The following is a 21,810-nucleotide window of genomic DNA, read 5'->3' on the forward strand; positions in this document are numbered from 1 at the left end:
AATTTATCCCATCCACTTAATTTTTTTTTTTTTTTTTTTTTTTTTTTTTACTAATCACTCATTAGTGAGCTGGGCTCCATTGACCTTGCATGGTTGGATGCAGTACCTGCATTCAACCTGCAGGAGGAGCTCGAGAGTTCACAAGAGGGTCTGGATAGACCCTCTATGAACTCATTTCTATTGTTGATGCCATCCTGTGAATGACGGCAACGTCATTTACAGGATGGCACTTGTGGTTGCTCTTCGGAGCAATCACAAGGTGATCGGGGTAGGGGGGTAGTGTTACTGACATGCCTCGATATCGAGGCATGTCAGTAACACCGTTTATGCTTAGGAAGCGATTCAGATCGCTTCCTAAGCTGTTTTAGCCGCGAACTTTCGTGATCGGTGCGGCGGCGGCCATTTTTCTTCCGGGGAGGGCTGCCAAGGGCTGCCCTCCCCGGATCCACGGTCAGCCTCACTTGGGAGGGTTCCGTGGATGCTGCAAAGCCGCCGATCGCGGCGAAAACACCGCGATCGCGGCGATGCAGCTATTTAACGGCAGCCCGTACATGTACGGGCATTGTCGTTAACCCGTTGCACGGCAACCCCGTACATGTACGTGGATTGTCGTTAAGGGGTTAAAAATCGAATTCCCATGAGGCTCAGCCAGACATACTACTTCCATGATGCTGGCTGAGCATCATAAAAAGTGCAGTTAACAGTAAATGTTAGCTTTGAATTACAATTCCCATGATGCTCAGCCACCCAGGTGTCCACATGACTAGGCATTGTGGGAGTTTAAATTCACAAGTAACACCTGTCATATCATCTGCTGTTAACTACAGTTGACATGAGGCTCAGCCAAACAAACTGCTTCCATGATGCTGGCCGAGCATCATGGTTAGTGCAGTCAACTGTAAAGCAGTAGATGCTAGCGCTTAATTACAATCCCTATGATTCTCAGCCAGCCAGGTGTCCACCATAAAGCTGGCTGAGAATCATAGGGATTGTAATTAAGCGCTAGCATCTACTCACCTGAGGTGAGAACTGCTCTCGCCTCACCCTACCTCTGCCCCTGCAAAGCGGGACAAAGGTAGGGATAGACGGGACAGAGACCCAAAATCGGGACTGTCCCGCCGAAATCGGGACAGTTGGTGGGGGGTATCTTTAAAACGGCCTGGCGCGACCAAATCAGCCACTTTAGTGGGAGGCCACGCGGCCATTTTATTTGTCCACCTGCCCGGCCCGCCCCTGGCTGCGGGCAAGCAACAGGGTTAGGATCCAGATCCCCCGAAGCGCTACAGGGGACCTGGATCCTACTCTCCGGCAGCCAGTGGACATCTGCACGATGCCGACACTTCCGCCGGGGCTTCTATGGTGGTGCACCGGCGTGACATAACCTTCCGGTGCTCCACCAAAGAAGCCCCGCGGAAGCGCTGGCAGCAGAGGTTTATGCGCAGCGCCATATCCGGTGACAAGCCGGTCCCGCTAGACACCAGGGAGTCTAGGGGTGCATTGGTAAGTCTGGCGGGAGTGGCATATCTAAGGAGCAGAGTGGCATATCAGGGGGCATAAAGCATATCTATAAGTAAGGTGCAGTATGAATTAAGGGGGGACCTTAAAACGGCTATTGGCTTTCTAAATTTCTGTATATTAGTCCTTTTTGTATATAACCTCTTTACTGTTTATATATGCTTACCAACTGCATAATAGATATCAAAATGTTAAAATACTGTTTTACTATTCCACTGTGTATTTTTCTTTAAAATAGCACCAAACTTTTAGGGTGTATATTCGAGCCAATACGGTATATATATCAAAAACTTATGGTCTGGTCTCTTCTGCAGATTTTAAAAAATCTGTTTGTACCCAAGTGATGCAAATACATCCTGATGACTTATGTCCCATTAACTGTAGAACAGACTGAAATCTATTTCTTTGCAATGCATTTATAAAACTTGTCTTGTCTGTCCTATCTCTGAAGACAGCCTATGTGGCTGTCCAACAATGTATTAAAGAATTGTGCTGCCTTTGGTTTGTTAAAGGACAGCGCTACACCCTACTACAATCTTAACAAAGGCTACCTTTTCTTATACCACTAGGCAGCTTATTGGGTGGCTTTGGCAAACCCCCAGACTGTGCTATAGCTATATGCCAACATGCATATATAATGTATATATATCAAAACATAAATTTTCCAAAATAATTGTTTACCTCATCAACAATTTTTTCACCATTTGGCACCATGTTAATAAAATTCTGTATGACCTGAAAACGTTCCTTTGGTAAACCACTTGTGTCCTGGGCTGTGCTGTAACGTAGGAAAAAAATAACAAAAATGTCCAGCATTAGGAAATACATAAATAATTATAATACATATTTTTTGCTAACATAGAAAGTGAAAGCAGATAAGAACTATTAGGCCCATTCAGTCTGCCCAACCTCTGAGTACTTTCCTTAGTACCTGGACTCATCCTATATCTAGCTTAGCCTTATTCCTATCCCATGCTTGCTTAAATGTCTTCACTGTACTTACATCTACCACATCACTCAGCCACTCCCTAATCCATTCAACAATATTGGGATCTAAACTCAGAGACAGCAGTTTATGTCTTTTATGTGGGACAGTAGGGAGAAAATATGTGTTGCCATTTCCTAGTGCTGTAAAATCTGTTGGATACTTTCATGGGAGATTGCCGTTTTGGTTCAAAATGTGCTTCACTTCGGTTTTTAGCGAGTATGGTCTGTGATGTTCATGAACATAGGAATTGTTTTAAAAAATCCAAAATATATTCACGTTTACTGCAATAAATTTTACCAGCATTTTTTTTTTACAGGCTACAGGTCCACTTCATTAGATTATGCCCGGTTTCAGATCACTTTGGAATACTCACTCTTCGGACTTTTCTGGAGCTCCTTTGCGGTGATAGAGCACCAGTGTTCCAAGAATCATGGCTAAGTTTGTTCTGCCAACACCTGTCTGGCAGCTAAAAAGTAAGGCAGGTGGTGGTTGGCTGGCATCATGCAGTGACAAGAGGCATGGGTTTTCCTAAAAAGGAAAAATAATGTTAATATACATATAAAACTATATACATCAGCACAGTAGATGGTTATTTTATTAACAATCAGTTTCAAATTCTGTTACATTAGATACAGTACCCATATACATTTTTCCTGCTCTTTTAAGACCTCAGCACTAGTAATGAAATATGAACCACTAGTGTATTTGTTGTACAATTAACTGCACATGGTTTTGTCTACCAGGAAACAGTGGTATGTATAAAATGCAAATATGGTCTGGAAAAATAGTCTAACCAACACAGCAGGCAGTGAACTTTTCCATCAGCATGACCATTCTACTAACTACTATAGTACTACACCCACTGTTAAAAAAGGATGTAAAATTTGAACATAAGCCACATTTTGGCATTGTAAAATGTAGTGGCAAGAAAAAGTAAGTAAGCGCTTTGGAATTACCAGCATTTATGTATAAATACCGTATTTGCTCGATTATAAGACGAGGTTTTTTTTCAGAGCAAATGCTCTGAAAAATACCCTTCGTCTTATAATCGGGGTCGTCTTATAATCAGACCTCAAATAGGTCTGACGATGAGACTAAGATCCAGATCCCCCGCAACGCTGCAGGGGACCTGGATCCTCCTGCCCCCCCCCACTTACCGGTGCTTCTGAGTCCCCGGTCATGTAGCCCGGGCAGCGTGTAGACGTCGATGGAAGCAGACAACCCCTGCTGCTAGCCGCATCTCCTTCCAGCTGCAGCGGAAGATGCCTACGCAAATCGGGGGGGGGGTAAATGGGGGGCATAACTCATTTCTGTATGCAGAGTGCTCTATGAAATGCATTTTAACCCCCTTAATGCCACTATTGAGCAAATACGGTATATGTCTTAAAAGATTATATGATCTTCATCTATAGTTATAATGAACAAACACAAATTATTGTATTGTTCTCATCCACATTGAACCCTTAATTCAAAAAATCATAGTGTGGGTTGGAAAAAAGCATGTGAGCCCTTATGTTAGTCACTTCAACAAAAGCTAATTGGAGTCAGGGGTCAGCAAACCTGGAGTCTAATAAAAAAAAAAAAAAAAAAAAAAAAAAACGATTGGAGGTGTGTTTTAGAGCTACTTTGTCATAAAAAAACATGCCTTACAAAAAATTAACAAAAAATCTCAAAAGACATCCAATCAATAATTGTTGATTTGCATACAGCTGGAAATGGTTACAAAGTAATCTGAGACATTTTTGACACATCAAACATTAAGTCAGTTTTGATTGTCAACAATATTGGCAATTGAATGCTACATCCAAATTATATTTAGTTTACTCACAGCCTTGTCTACTTTGCCCTAGTAAAACTATTATTTGGGTTGTCGTGTGTAATGTGTAAGCTGTTTGTAGGTGTTAGAAAAATGCTTATGTTATCATAAATATTATTGCTGACAAAGACAGTAGAAAATGTCTAGTCTATGATATATCACGAGTTGCGCCAACATATCTACTAAGAGGCGTAACCTGCTTAAAAAGTAACCAATCAGAATGATGCATGCTATTAGAAGCAGATAAGAAGTATAAGAAGTTATATAAACCATGTAATCCAAATACGTAATTAGACAACGCTTCGACTTTTGTGTGTTGTGTGCCTTGTCTCGATTATGCGCATAATCTATTAAAGGAAATAACTTTTTCTGAGGAGAATTCGACCATTAATTCAACCAACAGTAGGGATCTAACAGAATGCAAAACATGGCTTAATCCAGAATGCTTGTCGGACACAATGAAAACTGAAGTAGGGCTGCAACTAACGATTATTTTAATAATCGATTAGTTGGCCGATTATTTTTTCGATTAATCGATTAATCGGATAAAAAAAAACAATATGCAAATTTTTCGTTTATTTAAAAGAATTTAATGAACTGGATGTTAAAAAACAACTTAAAATTTACATTAACATTCTTATTTTGTTATGATGTAATAAAAAACAATATTTTCAAAGTACAAGAACCCAAACACAATATTTATGAAACAAAATAACCCCAAACATTCTGAAAAGAGGTGGACTATTACTGTTCAAGAAACTTTGCCCCAGCACTTTGCACTTTGCACCCAGCACTTTGCACCCAGCACTGGCACTTTGCACCCAGCACTTTGCACCCAGCACTTTGCCCCAGCCCTGGCACTTTGCATCCAGCACTTTGCACCCAGCATTCAGCACTTTGCACCAGCACTTTGCACCCAGCCCTGGCACTTTGCACCCAGCACTTTGCACCCAGCCCTGGCACTTTGCACCCAGCACTGGCACTTTGCACCCAGCACTTTGCACTGTGCCCCTGCACCCAGTCTCTAACTCTGCCCTGCACCCAGCCCTGCCCCCACATTCTGCCCTGCCCCCACACTCACACTCTGCCCTGCACCCACTCTGCCCTGCACCCACACTCACACCCTGCCCTGCATCCCCACCCCCACTCTGCCCTGCACCCAGTCTCCCACTCTGCTCTGCACCCACACTCACACCCTGCATCCCCACCCCCACTCTGCCCTGCACCCAGTCTCCTGCCCTGCACCCCCCACCCCCACTCTGCCCTGCACCCCCACCCCCACCCCCACCCCCACTCTGCCCTGCACCCCCACCCCCACTCTGCCCTGCACCCACACTCACGAACCGCTCTGTGCGAATGGAGCCACTCGCACAGAGCGAACCGCTCTGTGCGAATGGAGCCACTCGCACAGAGCGAACCGCTCTGTGCGAATGGAGCCACTCGCACAGAGCGAACCGCTCTGTGCGAATGGAGCCACTCGCACAGAGCGAACCGCTCTGTGCGAATGGAGCCACTCGCACAGAGCGAACCGCTCTGTGCGAATGGAGCCACTCGCACAGAGCGAACCGCTCTGTGCGAATGGAGCCACTCGCACAGAGCGAACCGCTCTGTGCGAGTGGAGCCACTCGCACAGAGCGAACCGCTCTGTGCGAGTGGCTCCATTCGCACAGAGCGATTCGCTCTGTGCGAGTGGCTCTGTGCGATCCGTGCACATAGACATGAAGAATACTTACCTCCGGAACGCGTCACATCCGTCACGTAGCTAAAAGAAGGCGGAGACTGCAGAGCGTGTAGCAGAAGCGGGGAACGCTCGCGGAGGTAAGTAAAAGGAGCCGAGTGCTCCAACAACGAATTGATCACTCGATTAATCGATAACGGAAATCGTTATCGATGATTTCCGTTATCGATTATTATCGATTTTATCGATTCGTTGTTTCAGCTCTAAACTGAAGTATAGCCTGAGGCTGAAAAGTGTGACTGCCAGGTGGGTACCCCATTCCCCAACCAGTACCCAAATGAGAATTAAATACAAAAATGTGAGAAATCACATAATGTTGTTTGATCCACTTACCCTGAGAAAATGTACAAAGGCATCAAACTGTGCTTCCAGTGGGGCACCATCCATAGGAAGGGGCAAACGATGGTACCTAATGGGCAAAATACTTAAAAACTTATCTGATTTACTGACAGCATTCAATCCCAAACTGCCACAATCCTAAAATTAGTTTTTATACCAATTATATTCCCTGTGCTTGCAAAGAAAACTGTATATCTATGCCATACAAAGATATCTATATCAGTATTCACACAGTTACATTCTGTAAAAATCAAATAAAAACCCTTGTAAATATCGCAACATCTGGAGTATACACAAACCTATATATCTACACAACTATACTACTGCATGACTGTTACCTGTATGAAGGCAGTAAAAAGACAGGTCTGTTGTACACTTCTTCAGTTACATGAATATCATCTTCACATTGTATTTTCATGGAGTGAGGCTCATCTTTAAACAGTTCTATGTCGTTATAAACAAAATAGCTGTTCTCACTGAGCTGAGCAAAGTCGTAAAGCTGAAAAAGAACAAAGTATACAGAGTCTTTAGTTTAATAGGGTAGATCAACTATACTGTCAGATCCTGGAGATATCTGCCCTAATTCTATGGGAACAGATAAAAGTGCCCGTATTGCTGGATTATTATTTTTTTATTACAACCTATAAAGTTCTGAATTAATTTTCTATTTTGCTATGACATTTCCGGAGCTCAATGTAAGGAAAGTATATTTTTTTATGATTACTTCAAACTGTAAAACGGAACACTTCCTACAGCAAACAGGATGCCATAAAGCCCATTTGAAAATCAAAAGTGAAATTTATACAGATAGTTTTCTCTTGCATCTAAAGGAATAGCAAGCAAGTGACCTCACCTCTTTTCTAATGGAAAGTTCTAGGTTCTCTACTCTTAGTCCTTTTCCCAAACTATGCAAGTTTTCATGCAGGTTTTCTTTCCTTCTGGGAGTGTAAGGCACAAAGTCGTTTTCTAGTCTCAGGAAAAGTACAGGTTCTTCACGTACACAAAAGAATATACATTCCTGTATCAAAAACAAAACAAACAAACAATGCATTAAAGGAAAAGGGCATACAGACAAAATGAGGCTAGATCACTAAACAAACGTAAACATAGTTAATATTTAATGTAAAACACTGGCCCCATTGCTTATAGTAATGAGGGCATCTCTCAGCATGTTGCTAGTTTCTTTGGGCTACATAATAGTGAATTATGAACTGGAAGGAATTACCAAACAAAAGATGCACGACTGTAGTTTTAATGGTTGTGTTTAATGTTACTGGTGCCCTGGGCAAGCCTCTTTTTTGCTCTCTCTCATACATATTAACCCAACACCCCTACTTTCTCCTGGTTCCCAAAAGGTATTTATTTCCCTCAATTTCACCAGCCCTTATCTGGTCATCCAACCAAGACAGCCTCTCTCAAGGGGCAATGTGTGTAATAACTCTAGCGAGTAGCGGAAAAATCCTCATTATCATGCTCTCAACATGATAAAGCAATGGTAGCTGGACACAATTAAAAAAAAAACACATTGTGGGACCCTATATTTTTTTTCTCCTTAAAGACAGCCCTGATTCCCTCTCTGAGAGCATTTACCTTGTGCCCATCATTCTGAAGCTTTTGCAGTACTTGTTTGAATCCATTTAGGCTGGGTTGGCCCATTCCATACACTTCATATCCACCCTTCGCCTGGCGAAAGTTTGGCGCTCCACAACTGCTTGTAGTGTTTAACACATCTAACTTGCTGTATACATCTCGGACCATGAAATATTTACCCTGTGGGAGTATAGAACATACATAGTTAACACAAACTGTAACCATGTTACTTTTTCATCATGGCAAGGGAACAATTTAAAAGCATTATTTGTGTTGAGCTGCTAAATGAATTCTCTTAATAGCGTAGAAAATAAAATCTTCAAATCGCATATTTTAGAAGTACCCTGCGTAATGTAGTTGTGGGTTGCTGCAATAATGTTTTAGCAATTGGGATGAAGCATTGTTACAGTGAAGCACCTTCATAAATGATATGTAAAATGCTGCTCAATACCATAAGGATATACCTCCCTATGTTAATAAGAACTGTGTCTACTATCTGGCCCACTATATAAGCTTTCTAACCAAGCCATCAGTGGTTTTTTCCTAGACCGCCAGAATCTCACCAACAACCTTTCCAAAGGGTATTTTGTGGGAACCAGTCCCCAGATATATATACTATCTGGACCCAAACTGCTGTATTAAAGCATGTTATTGTAAATGCATGCTCATATGCATTTATATTAAGCAAACAAATGCAATTAATGTTACACTTACAAATCATGGAACAAGAGTGACTGTGCTCCAGACATCTGAGAAGCAAAGCATATTTTGCTAATAGATGTACTTGATATTAAAAAAAAAAATATTAACTCCTTTGTGCCCAAGGCTGTTTTAGCACTTTTGCAGTGCTCATGTTTAGTTTATCCACACGTGTTATATGTTGGTTTTTCCAGGACAAGGGCTTTCTTCAGATACTATGTTTTTAAATCATATCATCTCTTGGTATATGTCAAACAACACCCCAATATGTGTTCAGGAACATCTCCTGAGAACAGTGATATATAGATCGCGATTGTAGATCGCTTTCTACGCTTGTTTAATGCCATGACGTACCAGGCACGTCATTGGTCATTAACTGACCGTTTTTGCATGACGTGCCTGGCACGTCATTGGTCGTTAAAGAGTTAAATGACCATCTCAATGGTGAGAAGAAAAATAAACAAACTTGACTTTACCAGTGACTATGCAAATACCCTTAGTTTGTTTCTATGCTATGCAAAGGTTATGAGAAACTCTTTGAATATCTATGGTTTTTGTTTCATCAAACATCTAAAATTGTCACTTCACCAATATCTGTTAAGTATGTGCACAATGGCAGAATGTGCACCATATTGTCCAGCAGATTGTAGGCAGGAATTAAAAAAAATATCAGCACCTACTTGGTCATGAATTCCACCATTTCAAAGCAGTAAGATGAAAGTAAATAAAGCAGGTCCTTTGCATTTCTGTGGGGACACTTCAAAATGTCCAAAAAAGCAATATTGTAAGATATATTACTTGGAGCTGCAAAATGCCTTTCCAGTGTAGCTCTTTATAGCTCACTGAAACATCAAAACACACAGAACGCACCTGTACAAGATAGTGTTCTGGCATTGTCTCAGATATCCTTCCAACAGTATAATTGGCTTTGAGCAAATCATCATGAATCTGAAACTCTTCTTTACAATTATACCTGAAAAAAAATAGCAAAACATTTTGGTAAAAACCCATTAGTATTTTCCCCATGAAAACGCATGTGTTTACAAAAGATCATTATTGCCGAAGAAGTTTTAAGTAACCGTATAAGGCTGCTGAACACAAAAATAAACGATTTTCTTTAATATATAGATGCTTAAATTGTCAAACAAGGGTGTACATTTACTAAAGAAGATGCTCGAAGATGGTTTCACTATGCATTTTGCTGGGGCAAATCCAGTAATGTTTCTCCTCTATAATGTTTCCTTAATACAGGACATATTTTAAAAACTCTTCTTTTAGCTAAGCATTATAAAGGCCCAACTAAACCCATCTTGCAGCAACAGCTCACTCGTTTGCCTTTCATTACGCATAGAAATTCAGTTAGTTAACATTTTAAACTCTACTGCATACTTATACTCTAATACAAATAGATGGTGGGATTTACTAAACAGAGAGTGCCCTTTACATGGTACATGAACAAAGTAAAAAAAATGCAGAAATATAAAGGCCAAGAGAAAACATTCAAATAAACAGCCACAATATACACTCACTGGCCACTTCATTAGATACACCTTGCTAGTACCGAGTTGGAGCGCCTTTTGCCTGCCAAACTGCCGTCATTCTTCGCGGCGTACTTTCTACAAGGTGCTGGAAACATTCCTCAGAGATTTTGGTCCATATGGACATGATGGCATCACGCAGTTGCTGCAGATTTGTAGGCTGCACATCCATGATGCAAATCTCCTGTTCCACCACATCCCAAAGGTGCTCTATTGGATTGAGATCTGGTGACTGTGGAGACCATTGGAGTGCAGTGAACTCATTGTCATGTTCAAGAAACCAGTTTCAGATAATGTGAGCTTTGTGACATGCTGGAAATAGCCATTAGAAGATGGGTACACTGTGGTCACAAAGGGATGGACATGGTCAGCAACAATACTCAGGTAGGCTGTCGAGTTTAAACAATGCTCAATTGGTACTAAGGGGCCCAAAGCGTGCAAAGAAAATGTCCCTAACACCATCAAGACAGGATGGATCCATTCTTTTATGTTATTTACGCCAAAGTCTGACCCTGTCATCTGAATGTGGCAGCTGGAATCGAGACTCATCAGACCAGGCAAGGTTCTTTCAGTCTTCTGTTGTCCAATTTTGGTGAGCCTGTGTGAATTGGAGCCTCAGTTCCCCGTTCTTAGCTGACAGGTGTGGTCTTCTGCTGCTGTAGCCCATCTGCTTCAAGGTTCGATGTGTTGTGCATTCAGAGATGGTATTCTGCATACCTTGGTGGTAACGAGTGGTATTTGAGTTATTGTTGCCTGTCATCTCAAACCAGTCTGCCCATTCTCCTATGACCTATGACATCAACATGGCATTTTCATCCTCACAACTGCCGCTCACTACATATTTTCTCTTTTTCAAAACCCTAGAGATGGTTGTGCGTGAACATCCCAGTAGATCAGCGGTTCTGAAATACTCAGACCAGCTTGTCTGGCAGCAACAAGCATGCCACGTTCAAAGTCACTTAATTCACTTAATTCTCCTTAATTCCCCATTCTGATGCTCGGTTTGAATCTCAGCAAGTTGCCTTGACCACGTCTACATGCCTAAATGCATTGAGTTGCTGCCCTGTGATTGGCTGATTAGCTATTTGTGTTAATACGCAATTGAACAGGTGTACCTAATAAAGTGACTAGTGAGTGTATATATTAATGTTCCATTTGAGGATGCAAGATAATGCTAAAAAATGATGCCAGAGGCACAAAACCTAATACTCTGTGTTATTGTTAATTGCAGTTCTATTTAGAAGTGCAACTAACAATTATTTGATTCATAAATCGATTACTTGCCCAATTATTTTTTCGATTAATCGGATAAAAAACAATATGCAAATGTTTCATTTATTTAAAATAACCTAACAAACTTAAACTTAAAATTTACATTAACATGTGTCATTTTTCTCTGTGCACACAACACTTCTCTTTATCACAATGGCATTTCTCTAATCGCCTTCTTATTTTACTATGGCATAATAATAGATATATTTTAAAAAGGTACGGAAAAAAAGAAAAAGCCTAAATATAAGACTACCCTATAGAAAAAAAGTTTTACTAGTAAATATAAATTCACATGTAAAAACTATGATTGAGAAAAATGCATTTCTTGTTTTTATTTCCTTTAATTTACCAACCTGCCACACCAGTTATGCACATCTGCATCCCAGATATGCCTTATACCCCCCCCGATATGCCACTCTGCCCCTCCCTGGACTTACCAATGCATCACCCCCTCCCATGCTCCCGACTCCCTGGTGTCTGGCAGGGGCAGCCGGTGGATGTCAGCACTGTACGGGTAGACAACCTTTGCTCCTGCCCGGCACTTCTGCTGGTACTTCTATGACGAAGCACAGTAAGGTCACGTCATGCCGGTGCTCTGTCATTGAAGCCCCGGTGCAAGTGTCAGGCAGCAGCAAAGGTTGTCTGCGTGCATCGCGCAGACTTCAGCCGGCTGCCAGAGAGGAGGATTCAGGTCCCCAACATCACTGAGGGGGATCTTGATCTTAGTCTTATAGTCAGACTGGTAACGAGGGATATATTTCAGAATATTCTTTAAAAAAAAAAAAAAAAACCTTCTCTTATCTTCGAGCAAATACGGTAAATTGATCATTCTACTAATTGGTAATGAAAACTCGTTGACAACAATTTTCATTATCAATGTTATCGATTAGTTGTTGCAGCCCTAGTGCTACTAGTGGTGGACCCACGCAGGAATAATTTCCTGCACAAAATGTATCCTCCCTACTGAGAGTGCAGAAGATGCAGTTTAATGCTGAGAAATGTAAAATAATGCACTTGGGACACAAAAATCCCAAGGTAGAACATAAAATTAAGGGAACTCTTCTGTCAGGGACAACAGCAGTAGACAATGCAATAAACGGTCAGAAAAAGCAAGCAGGGTGCCGAGTTGTATAACTGGAGGCATTAGCAGCAGAAAGAGAGAGGTGGTTTTGTCACTTCAGGGATCTCATCTAGAGTATTGTGTACAGTGCTGGAGATTACATCTCCAAAAGAATATTGGAGAGGGTTCAAAAGAGGGCTACTGAAATGCTAAATGGCTTGCAGGATATAAAAGTTATCAGGAAAAATCAGGGGTTCTCAATTTGTATAAATATGAGAAAAAAAAATGAGAGCTGAGAAATGTGACAGAAAAATGTAAATACTAAAATGAAATATACCGTATTGGCTCGAATATAGGCCGCACTTTTTTCCCCCACTTTAAGTTTTTAAAGTGGGGGTGCGGCCTATATTCGGGCTCTAGCGCCCGACGCCCGGGACATGCAGTCCCGGGCGCCGGGCAGGCAGCGGGGTTAAGATACAGATCCCCCGCAGCGGTGCAGGGGACCTGCATCCTTATCCCCGATACGCTCAGACAGCCTCCCCTGCCAGCACTTCCCACGGGGGGGGGGGGTGCCGGCACGGGAGGTTATCTAAGCGTTTTACCTCTGCCCCCCCCTCCTCGACTTACCGGAGCAGACTCCCGGGTGTCTTGCGGGGCCGGCGGGAGACATTTACTCAATACGCTCATGCAACTTCCGGTACCGGAAGTTGCATACGCGTATTGCGTACATGTCCCTCGCCGGCCCCGCAAGACACCCGGGAGTCTGCTCCGGTAAGTCGAGGAGGGGGGGGCAGAGGAGGACAGCGGCAGCGGATCGCGGGGAGGGAGGACAGCGGCAGCGGATCGCGGGGAGGGAGGACAGCGGCAGCGGATCGCGGGGAGGGAGGACAGCGGCAGCGGATCGCGGGGAGGGAGGACAGCGGCAGCGGATCTGGGGGAGGGAGGACAGCGGCAGCGGATCTCGGGGAGGGAGGACAGCGGCAGCGGATCTCGGGGAGGGAGGACAGCGGCAGCGGATCTCGGGGAGGGAGGACAGAGTGGCAGCATGTTTTTTGGTGCTTTTTTAAAGAATAAAAACTTTTTCTTTAAAAAAGCACCAAACTTTTAGGGTGCGGCCTATATACGGGGGCGGCCTATATCCGAGCCAATACGGTAAGTACAAGGGATTTTATATCAGAGGAGAAATGTTAAAACAATAGACCATGGTCTAAAACTGGTGGGCCAGAGGTTTAAATGAAATGTAAGGACATTTTATTCTACCCAGAGGCTGGTATATAAATGGAGCAGTATCTCATCAGAAGTGGTACAGGCTAACAGAGTGAGATAATTTACACATTCATGGCATAGGCATAAAGCTATTCTGAATCTAAGACAACACCAAGGACTAATTAAGGTCTGAGACGCTACATCAGGAAAAATGTGCGGACTAGAGGCACCGCTCACGGACATAACGCAACCATTGCAACACATTGTTGAAGTGCAAGTCGGCTCCAAAAATTCCTAATATTTCTTCAAACATCTATACTCACGTGATTACTACTGGTGCCACTTTGTTGGTGATGATAGATTTGGCCTTGTTGTGGATGCTCACAGTCTGAAATGAATGGATGCTCAGGGAATTTCTGTCTTCTGTGCTGGAACTTCCGCCTCCATTTCCCTGGACATTGTCATTAGGGGGCGATGTTGTGGCCACCTGCTGCGCTGTACTGGCAGTTGTACCCATACTCCACAAACGCCTTCATCGGAATTCATCATGCAAAAAAAGAGAAACATGGACACATAAGCAAACCAAATGATAAATGTGTAAATAATTAGTTTGCGTTTTTTTGTAAATAATGCTGAAGGAAAAATGGAATTACTCACAAGTATCTCTCTATCTCTATAATAATAACAATTTTAATAAGCAACAGGATGAAATCTATGACTTTGGCAAATTCATATAAACAATGGCGATAATAAAAAGTGATCATGGTACAAAAGTGACATATCAACCTTAAATTAATATAATATTCAACTTGTGTGTGATGCTGCCATAGAAACACACTGAGGAGACAATTAGGGGCAAATTGATGTAAAGATCCCTTTTTTACCAAAAAAATTAAACACTAATGACAACAATGCACCCTCAGGCGAGTTAATAGCACTAGGTGGTAACCATACTTGGGAACGCCCCAGGTTTGACCCAGAGAACTCTGGGTGAATCCTCTGGTTCGCAGTAGCAGGGTCTTGACAGCCTCCCTCATTTCTCCTTTAAATGGGGGTGATTCCCAGTATGTCGGGGGAACGCCCCCTGACGTCTGCGGGACTGCCCACCGACTTCTGCAGGACCGGACACCGTCGTCAGTGGGCAGTCCTGGCCGCGTCCTGCAAGGGTAGGCTCCGGGTAGCCAGAGCCCAGAAGTTCCCAGGTATGTTGGTAACGCTATGCACAGCAGGAAGAACCACTTCTGATGCCTACAAAAATTTGCCTCGCTCTGTTCTGGCACATCATCAAATTCAAGTCCTAATGTATACAATAAAGTTGTGGAGATTAAAATAGTCAGGGAATTTTGAACATTTAAAGACAAGACCAAGACTTATCTTTTAGTTTTTTCCATTGCGATATTAATGACACTCTTTAAGTCAATGTTTTCCCAAGACATTCAGTGGACAAACCTTAAATAAATAAGTTAAACAAGTGCATTTCATCAAATCCAAAAGATGCTAGTACACACTTCTTCTACTATTAACACACTGGTTAATAATCTTGATTTTAACATTTCAGCTATGTGTCACTGCAGTGTGACCCAAATTCCTATCTCCCATTACGGTCTATGGTCCAAACAGGTACCGTGCAAGAACAGAGTGGTTGATTCTCCATTACACACTGACACATCACTCAATCACATTACAGAATAGTATAATTGTTGCACTGGAGTATTGAGGTTAATCCACAATAAATTGAATAATAACTTAGAACACAAGGTCTAATTTTCAGGAAGTTTGTACAAAAGAAATCTACTAGATCCTAGAACGTTTTGCACAGAAACATTTAGGAAAACCAATATTTGTTTCGGCACACGAGAACAATAAATGATTTAAAAGTCACCGTGACACTGTACACTGTTTTTACACAAAAATAACAGCAGTTAAGAATGAAAATCCTTATGAAGGATAGAAAGATAGAACCCATTACCGAGAGGTAAGCCCAGAGGTGGTGCCTGTGTGCAGTATTTCTTTGTCACCCCCACCACCATTTAACTAAAACGCACATACTAAGGTAACTTTGCTCCATCACCTTTATAACCTAACACCATACATGAACACCCGCACACTCACTCTAACATCATAAGCTAAATCTAAATTTGTGGAAGTATTTTACAGCACTATTGCACAGCACTGTTCATTCACATACTCTGAACCTCATCTCCCATTCACTTCCACTAACCCTATGCTCACCCCTGTAACATCACATGCTGATAAATGCAATAAGAAATTAAATAATATGCCAAAACTTGGTCAAGAAACTCCAATTTTTGCCCATTAATTCAGCAAAACATTTGTGAGGTCAGGCACTAATGTTGAGAAGGCCTGGCTCACAATCTCTGTTCCAGTTAATTTCAAAGGTATTATATGGGGTTAAGGTCAAGGCTCTGTATTAGGGCTGCAACTAACGATTATTTTCATAATCGATTAGTTGGCCGATTATTTTTTCGATTAATCGAATAAAAAAAATGAATGTACATTTTTCACTTATTTAAAATAATTTAACAAACAAATGATGTTAAATACAAACAGCAGAATAAAAAAAACTTTGATAAAATGCATTTCTTGTCTTTATTTCCCAACCAGCCCCCCCAATTTATGCACATTTGAGCCCAGATATGCCACGCTGCCTCCCAGACATGCCACGCTGCCTCCCACATATACCACTCCACGCTGCCTCCCACATATACCACTCCATGCTGCCTCCCACATATGCCACTCCACGCTGCCTCCCACATATGCCACTCCACGCTGCCTCCCACATATCCCACTCCACGCTGCCTCCCACATATACCACGCCACGCTGCCTCCCACATATACCACTCCACGCTGCCTCCCACATATGCCACTGTGCCTGATATGCCTTATACCCCCTGATACACCACTCCATCCTCCCCAGATATGCCTTATACCCCCCCCAGATATCTCATAGTGCCCTCATAGAGTCACAGACCTGTTCACAGCACACTGACACCATACCCAACACTAAACCCAACCAAATACCCAATTTGAACATGTTCTAGCCATTAGGCTGCCAATTTAAATTTCATTATGATAACTGAGCTTAAACCTTTTATTATAAATTATTATTAATTAACCCCTTCATGACAAATGGTTTTACTCCTCTAAGTGAACAGAGCATTTTTAGAATATCTTTGCTGAACCTACGCAAATTATATATTGTTTTGTTCAAGGAAAGATTGCACTTTTTAATTATTTGAGAGAAACATTGTTTCTCCATCTTTTCACTTTGATTATCACTGCTGCGGATCACAGAGCGATAAGGAAGCAGAGCTCCAGAGGGAAGTCCCCTCTTCCTGCGTGGTCTTGATGCAGCCAATGAGTGGCAGGAAAACACTCCTATTAAAATCAATGGGGGAGATTTCAGTAGGTTCGTACAGGGGTTTAAACAGACCCCTACCCACAGCGTTTGCAGAACCAGCGCTGTAGCTGACTGGCAGTAAAGTACTGTATTTGCTCAATTATAAGACAACCCTGATTATAAGAGGACCCCCCAAATTTTTAATATTAAATTTAGAAAAAAAAAAGGAAAAAAAAATTTATACTACCTTATAGGAAAGAATGTTTTACTAGTAAATATTCAAATATAAACTATTTTATCATATTGTTTCTGTTTCCTTTTATTTGCCAACCTGCCCCCCCAGTTATGCATATCTGCCACCAGATATACCTTATACCCCCTATATGCCACTCTGCCCCCTAGACATTCCTTATACCCACCATATATGCCACTCTGCCCCCCAGATATGCCTTATACCACAGATATGCCACTCTGCCTCCCTGATATACCCGTGCTCCAGACTCCCTGGCGTCTCTTGAGGGCAGACAGCGAGTAGACAACCTCAGCTTCTGCCTGGCACTACTGCTGGGGATTCTATGATGGAGCACCGGAAGGTCAAGTCATCCCGGCGCGCGGTCATAGAAACCCCATAGGAATTGCCAGGAGAAGCGGAGGTTGCAGCACTGCAGAGGATCTGGAACTTAGTCTTGTAGTCAGATCGCTATTTGAGGGCCGATTATTAGACGACCTTGAATATAAGACGAGGTAAACCTCGTCTTATATTTGAACAAATATGGCATATCACGTGCAGGGAGATGTGGTCAGCTGAACACATCTGCTGTAAGATAAATAGCAAGGGGGTAGAGAAAGGGGTAAATTCATGTGGGAGGATTCTGCAGAATCTCACAATGCTTATGCAAGAGGGTACAGTTCAAAATTTTACGGGACCACACACCCATCAAGTTTTCCTATTCAGTGTCTATTTACAAAAAAGTAACTTTCGAAGCAAGTGGGACAGAAGCTTTAAATGGCCCAGATATATATCAATACTTAATATTAATAAGGGTTGCAAATCTTAGCGTAACCTTTGGTAGCTGCTAATGAGACCTTCAGACAGACAATGGCATCCAAATAAGTAACTTGTACTTAACTAAGAGAAGCTATGTATAGCCTCCGTGTTTTTTTTTTTTTGGTTTTTTTTTTTTTTTTTTTTAAACAGAGACACAAAGATGATTGAGTGCATTACTGTGCCAAACTTCCCGATTGTAATTAGAAAGGTGTGACTGGGTAAGACAAATGCAGCACAAAACATAGGATGTCAACAATGAAAATGGGCAATGATTCACAGAGTCAGAAACATAAAGGCTTTGGTACATCAGGTTCCCTTGGGAAAATACTAACCTGTAAGCATTTTTTTGTTGCTGTTTTGTTTTTTGTTTTTTTAAACAGTGAAATGTTTTTATTGTAAAAGAGTGGTGGGCAAGCTTAAGCCCACCATCTTCTTATACCAAGCTCCTGAAAACCAGAGTTAGAAGGAGCATTGCTTCATCTGGAGGCATGACACATACATAGCATACCCACTTTAAAAGGCACACACACCTATTGTCAGTTGTTCATCACCGTAAAGCAGCATTATATCTAGAAGCTGGTTCACAAAATAGTTAATGGTATTTCGTTGGGCAATAATTTTATATACAACCAGAAAGCTGTTACAAACCTCGTTTTTTACTCTTTGTAACTGCTGTTCTTACCAATTTCTGCAAATAGTGGTGCAATTGACAGGCATGAGGTTAAAATTCACCAGTTACAAATTACATTATTTCAGCTTGGTACCTACCTCAATAGCATGCTTTAGGAAACTCTGATAATCTTGATTTTTTCCCCAGAAAAGTACTGCTATTAAAAGTTTAAAAGGTCCTACACAAGCTTGTCTGGTCCCAAATAAACAGCAGTGGAAACTGAATCAGGAACAATAATGCATCATTGGCAGGAACTGTTCTTAATCCAGAGTATTGGCTATTCCAAATTGTATCTTTGTTTTAGTTCATTTGTGGTTGCCATTTGCAAGGCATTTCCTATTATTGCATATCACTGTGTAACACACTGGCTGAATGCTAATGAGGAAGGTTAATTGTGCCACATTGTGCCGGCCAGCTAAGCTATATCATGCATGAGGAAGTCCTCCCCACCCCACAAGAACTTTATCTTTGGGATTTCCGTTCAAATGACAAATACGTTAAATTACACTTGAGAGCAGATAAAATGAATTAACTGGCACACGTGCAAGGAACAGCCACAAAAGGGAAGGGTTTGAGTGATGGAAATTTAGAAAAATGCAGAAAGTGAATGCTTTAGTAACAAAAAGAAATTCCTAATTCTAAGTAGGGTTGGGAATTGTGCATCTTTACAACTTTTTTTTACATCTTTTTTAATCACAGCTGCTATAATGAAATTGTAATAAGCATCTTACTTCCTATTGGCTATACTGCACTGCTCGTGAGAGTCTTACAGTGCATACAAATAGCACAATGTGTACATAATCTATATTGTGTTTGTAATGGTGCTGGTGTGTAACCAACACTGATTATTATAGAAATGTCAGGATGACAAGCACAATTGTGTAAAAAGAGTACACCCTCTTTGAATTGTATGGTTTTACATACCAGGGCACAATAACAATCATGTGTCCCTTAGCAAGTCTAAAAATTAGATAAATACTCTCACGGTAACCCCTGAGGGTGAGGACAGAGGGGTAGGTTTGAGTTTGGGAGGGGGCCATGACGGATTCATGGGGAGACACTTTTGCCTGCCCATCCCCCCCCCTTATATCTAAGTCATGCTGTGCTCAGTGGGGAAAGCTTAATCTGGTCTGCCCTAACCAGGCATCCATGGACCACCCGGCTATGGGGGCTCTTCAAAGCCAGAAATTCTCCTTGCGTCTGACTGCGGCAACTTCAACCGGGTGTAGCTCAGACCCCCTGTGATGGATCACAGCACTTTTTGGATAGTTAACAGAGGGGGTCCAGAGCTTTCAGGCTTGTGCAGGAGCTCCACTTCTCACTGGGAGCTTTTCCATCTGTAACCGGTAAGGAGGTGTCGTTCGGGGGCTTTCAAACGACACCCTGGCTGTAGGTTAGCTCCCTTTGGAGGGTCCAGAGTGGCATATTCTAGGAGACTATGTCTCCGCAGGGAGTCCCAGAGTCAATATATTGTTTGTTGGTGTATTCCTCTTGCTGCACCTGAAGCAGGACTTTGTGTATTTTTCTGTTCCATTGTATGTTAATTGTGGTTGCTGTGTATAAATATCTATATGTGTGTCTAATAAAGCCAGTTCTGTTCTCACTTCAACATTGGTTCTGTCTGATGTTTGGGGTGGGCTGCTCTAGTGACTCACTGTCCTTTTCAGGATACTACATGCGCTGAATATGTTAAGCTACAGCTAGCTACAGTGACAAGGCCGCTCTGGTGCAGAGGTTTCACCCTTTTCTCTACAATGTTGGTTCTGTCTGGTGTTGGAGGGGTTAACCGCTGGTGTCTAAACAGAAGAAAGTACAATTTAGCTGGTGTGCCTATTGAGTTGTCACAACCTAAAATGAACACCACCGCATGACATATTACACTGTGTCATGATAAATTCAACAAAAGTAAAGCCAAAATGGAGAAGCCATGTGTGAAAAACAAAGTACACCTTTACCGTTTCCATAGGAACTAAGCAGCAGACAGGTGCTGCTAATCAAATGCCCTTGATTAATTAAACAAATTGGAGTAAAGACATCAGCAATGATGTTAGAAAAGCAAGCAACCCTTCCCAGATTGATGGGCGGAAACAGTTGCTTCTCTAAGATCATTGTTGGTCTATTTTCTCCTTGACCCTGTGTGTTAATACACACCTGACTGCTCCAGACCAGCATACTGCTAAGAAACTGCTTTTATATGAGGTCACACTTGCAAACAATCAATTAATCAATAGCTGGTCTGAGAAACAGATCCAAGGATTTGTGTGTGTGCTCATTGGACTGCATCAGAATTGGTAATCTAGATGGATATGGTTTCTTCTATAGAAGAGACCTCAGTGGTCTTAAAAGCTTTTTTATTTTTTGACGTATCACATCCGACTTAAGGCCATCTTCTCTTGGACCAATACAGCTGTATCCATTTTCCTTTTCTAAGGACACTTACAATTAGCACTACATGTCTGCGTCATTGCTAAACTGAGAAATTGACGGGGGAAATGTTCATCATATTAAGTTATAGAGACACTGTAATTGTTTCAGAGTTAGTGTTGGGAACCTTAAAGCATTTCAGAAGGGTTCCACTGTGCTTTTATTTTCGTTTTTGTAATTTCTTTTTTTATTCCTTCACTTTTTTTATTTAAAAACATGTAAAAATGTGTACAGCTAGACGGCCACTAACTGTTCCGTTGTCTACACGAGCTTTATCATTACATAAAATGTTTTTTGATGATCTTCAACCTTATGTATAAAACAGCTGTGTGCAATGCAATAGCATAATACTTATCAACGTAAAGTCTTAAGAGGGATCTCTTGATCCATCTATTTCTCTTTTGTAGTAGATGGGAATACGTTGGGGGTTATGAATGTATGACAATGTTCTACAGCTCTACATGCACAATAATGTGTATGCGAACAGCCAACTTGTATCTATAAAGTTATGTAAATAAAACAAATTGTCTTCTAAATGTACTATTC

General features: G+C 41.8%; 1 protein-coding gene across 2 annotated transcripts in view; it reads right to left on the reverse strand.

The window, feature by feature from the left end:
• The window catches only part of PALD1 (phosphatase domain containing paladin 1), a 134,728-nt gene that overhangs the window by 56,115 nt on the left and 56,803 nt on the right, over window positions 1-21,810 (reverse strand). For both annotated transcript variants that reach the window (XM_053450661.1, XM_053450662.1), the window contains exons 2-9: window positions 14,085-14,291; window positions 9,556-9,658; window positions 7,987-8,166; window positions 7,250-7,414; window positions 6,735-6,895; window positions 6,391-6,466; window positions 2,877-3,031; window positions 2,197-2,293 (exon numbers count right to left, since the gene is read on the reverse strand). In XM_053450661.1, coding sequence (XP_053306636.1) covers window positions 2,197-2,293; window positions 2,877-3,031; window positions 6,391-6,466; window positions 6,735-6,895; window positions 7,250-7,414; window positions 7,987-8,166; window positions 9,556-9,658; window positions 14,085-14,291 — 1,144 coding nt within the window. The remainder of the gene's footprint in view (window positions 1-2,196; window positions 2,294-2,876; window positions 3,032-6,390; window positions 6,467-6,734; window positions 6,896-7,249; window positions 7,415-7,986; window positions 8,167-9,555; window positions 9,659-14,084; window positions 14,292-21,810) is intronic.

This window comes from Spea bombifrons, chromosome 11, assembly GCF_027358695.1.
Source record: "Spea bombifrons isolate aSpeBom1 chromosome 11, aSpeBom1.2.pri, whole genome shotgun sequence".
Lineage (NCBI taxonomy): Eukaryota > Metazoa > Chordata > Amphibia > Anura > Pelobatidae > Spea > Spea bombifrons.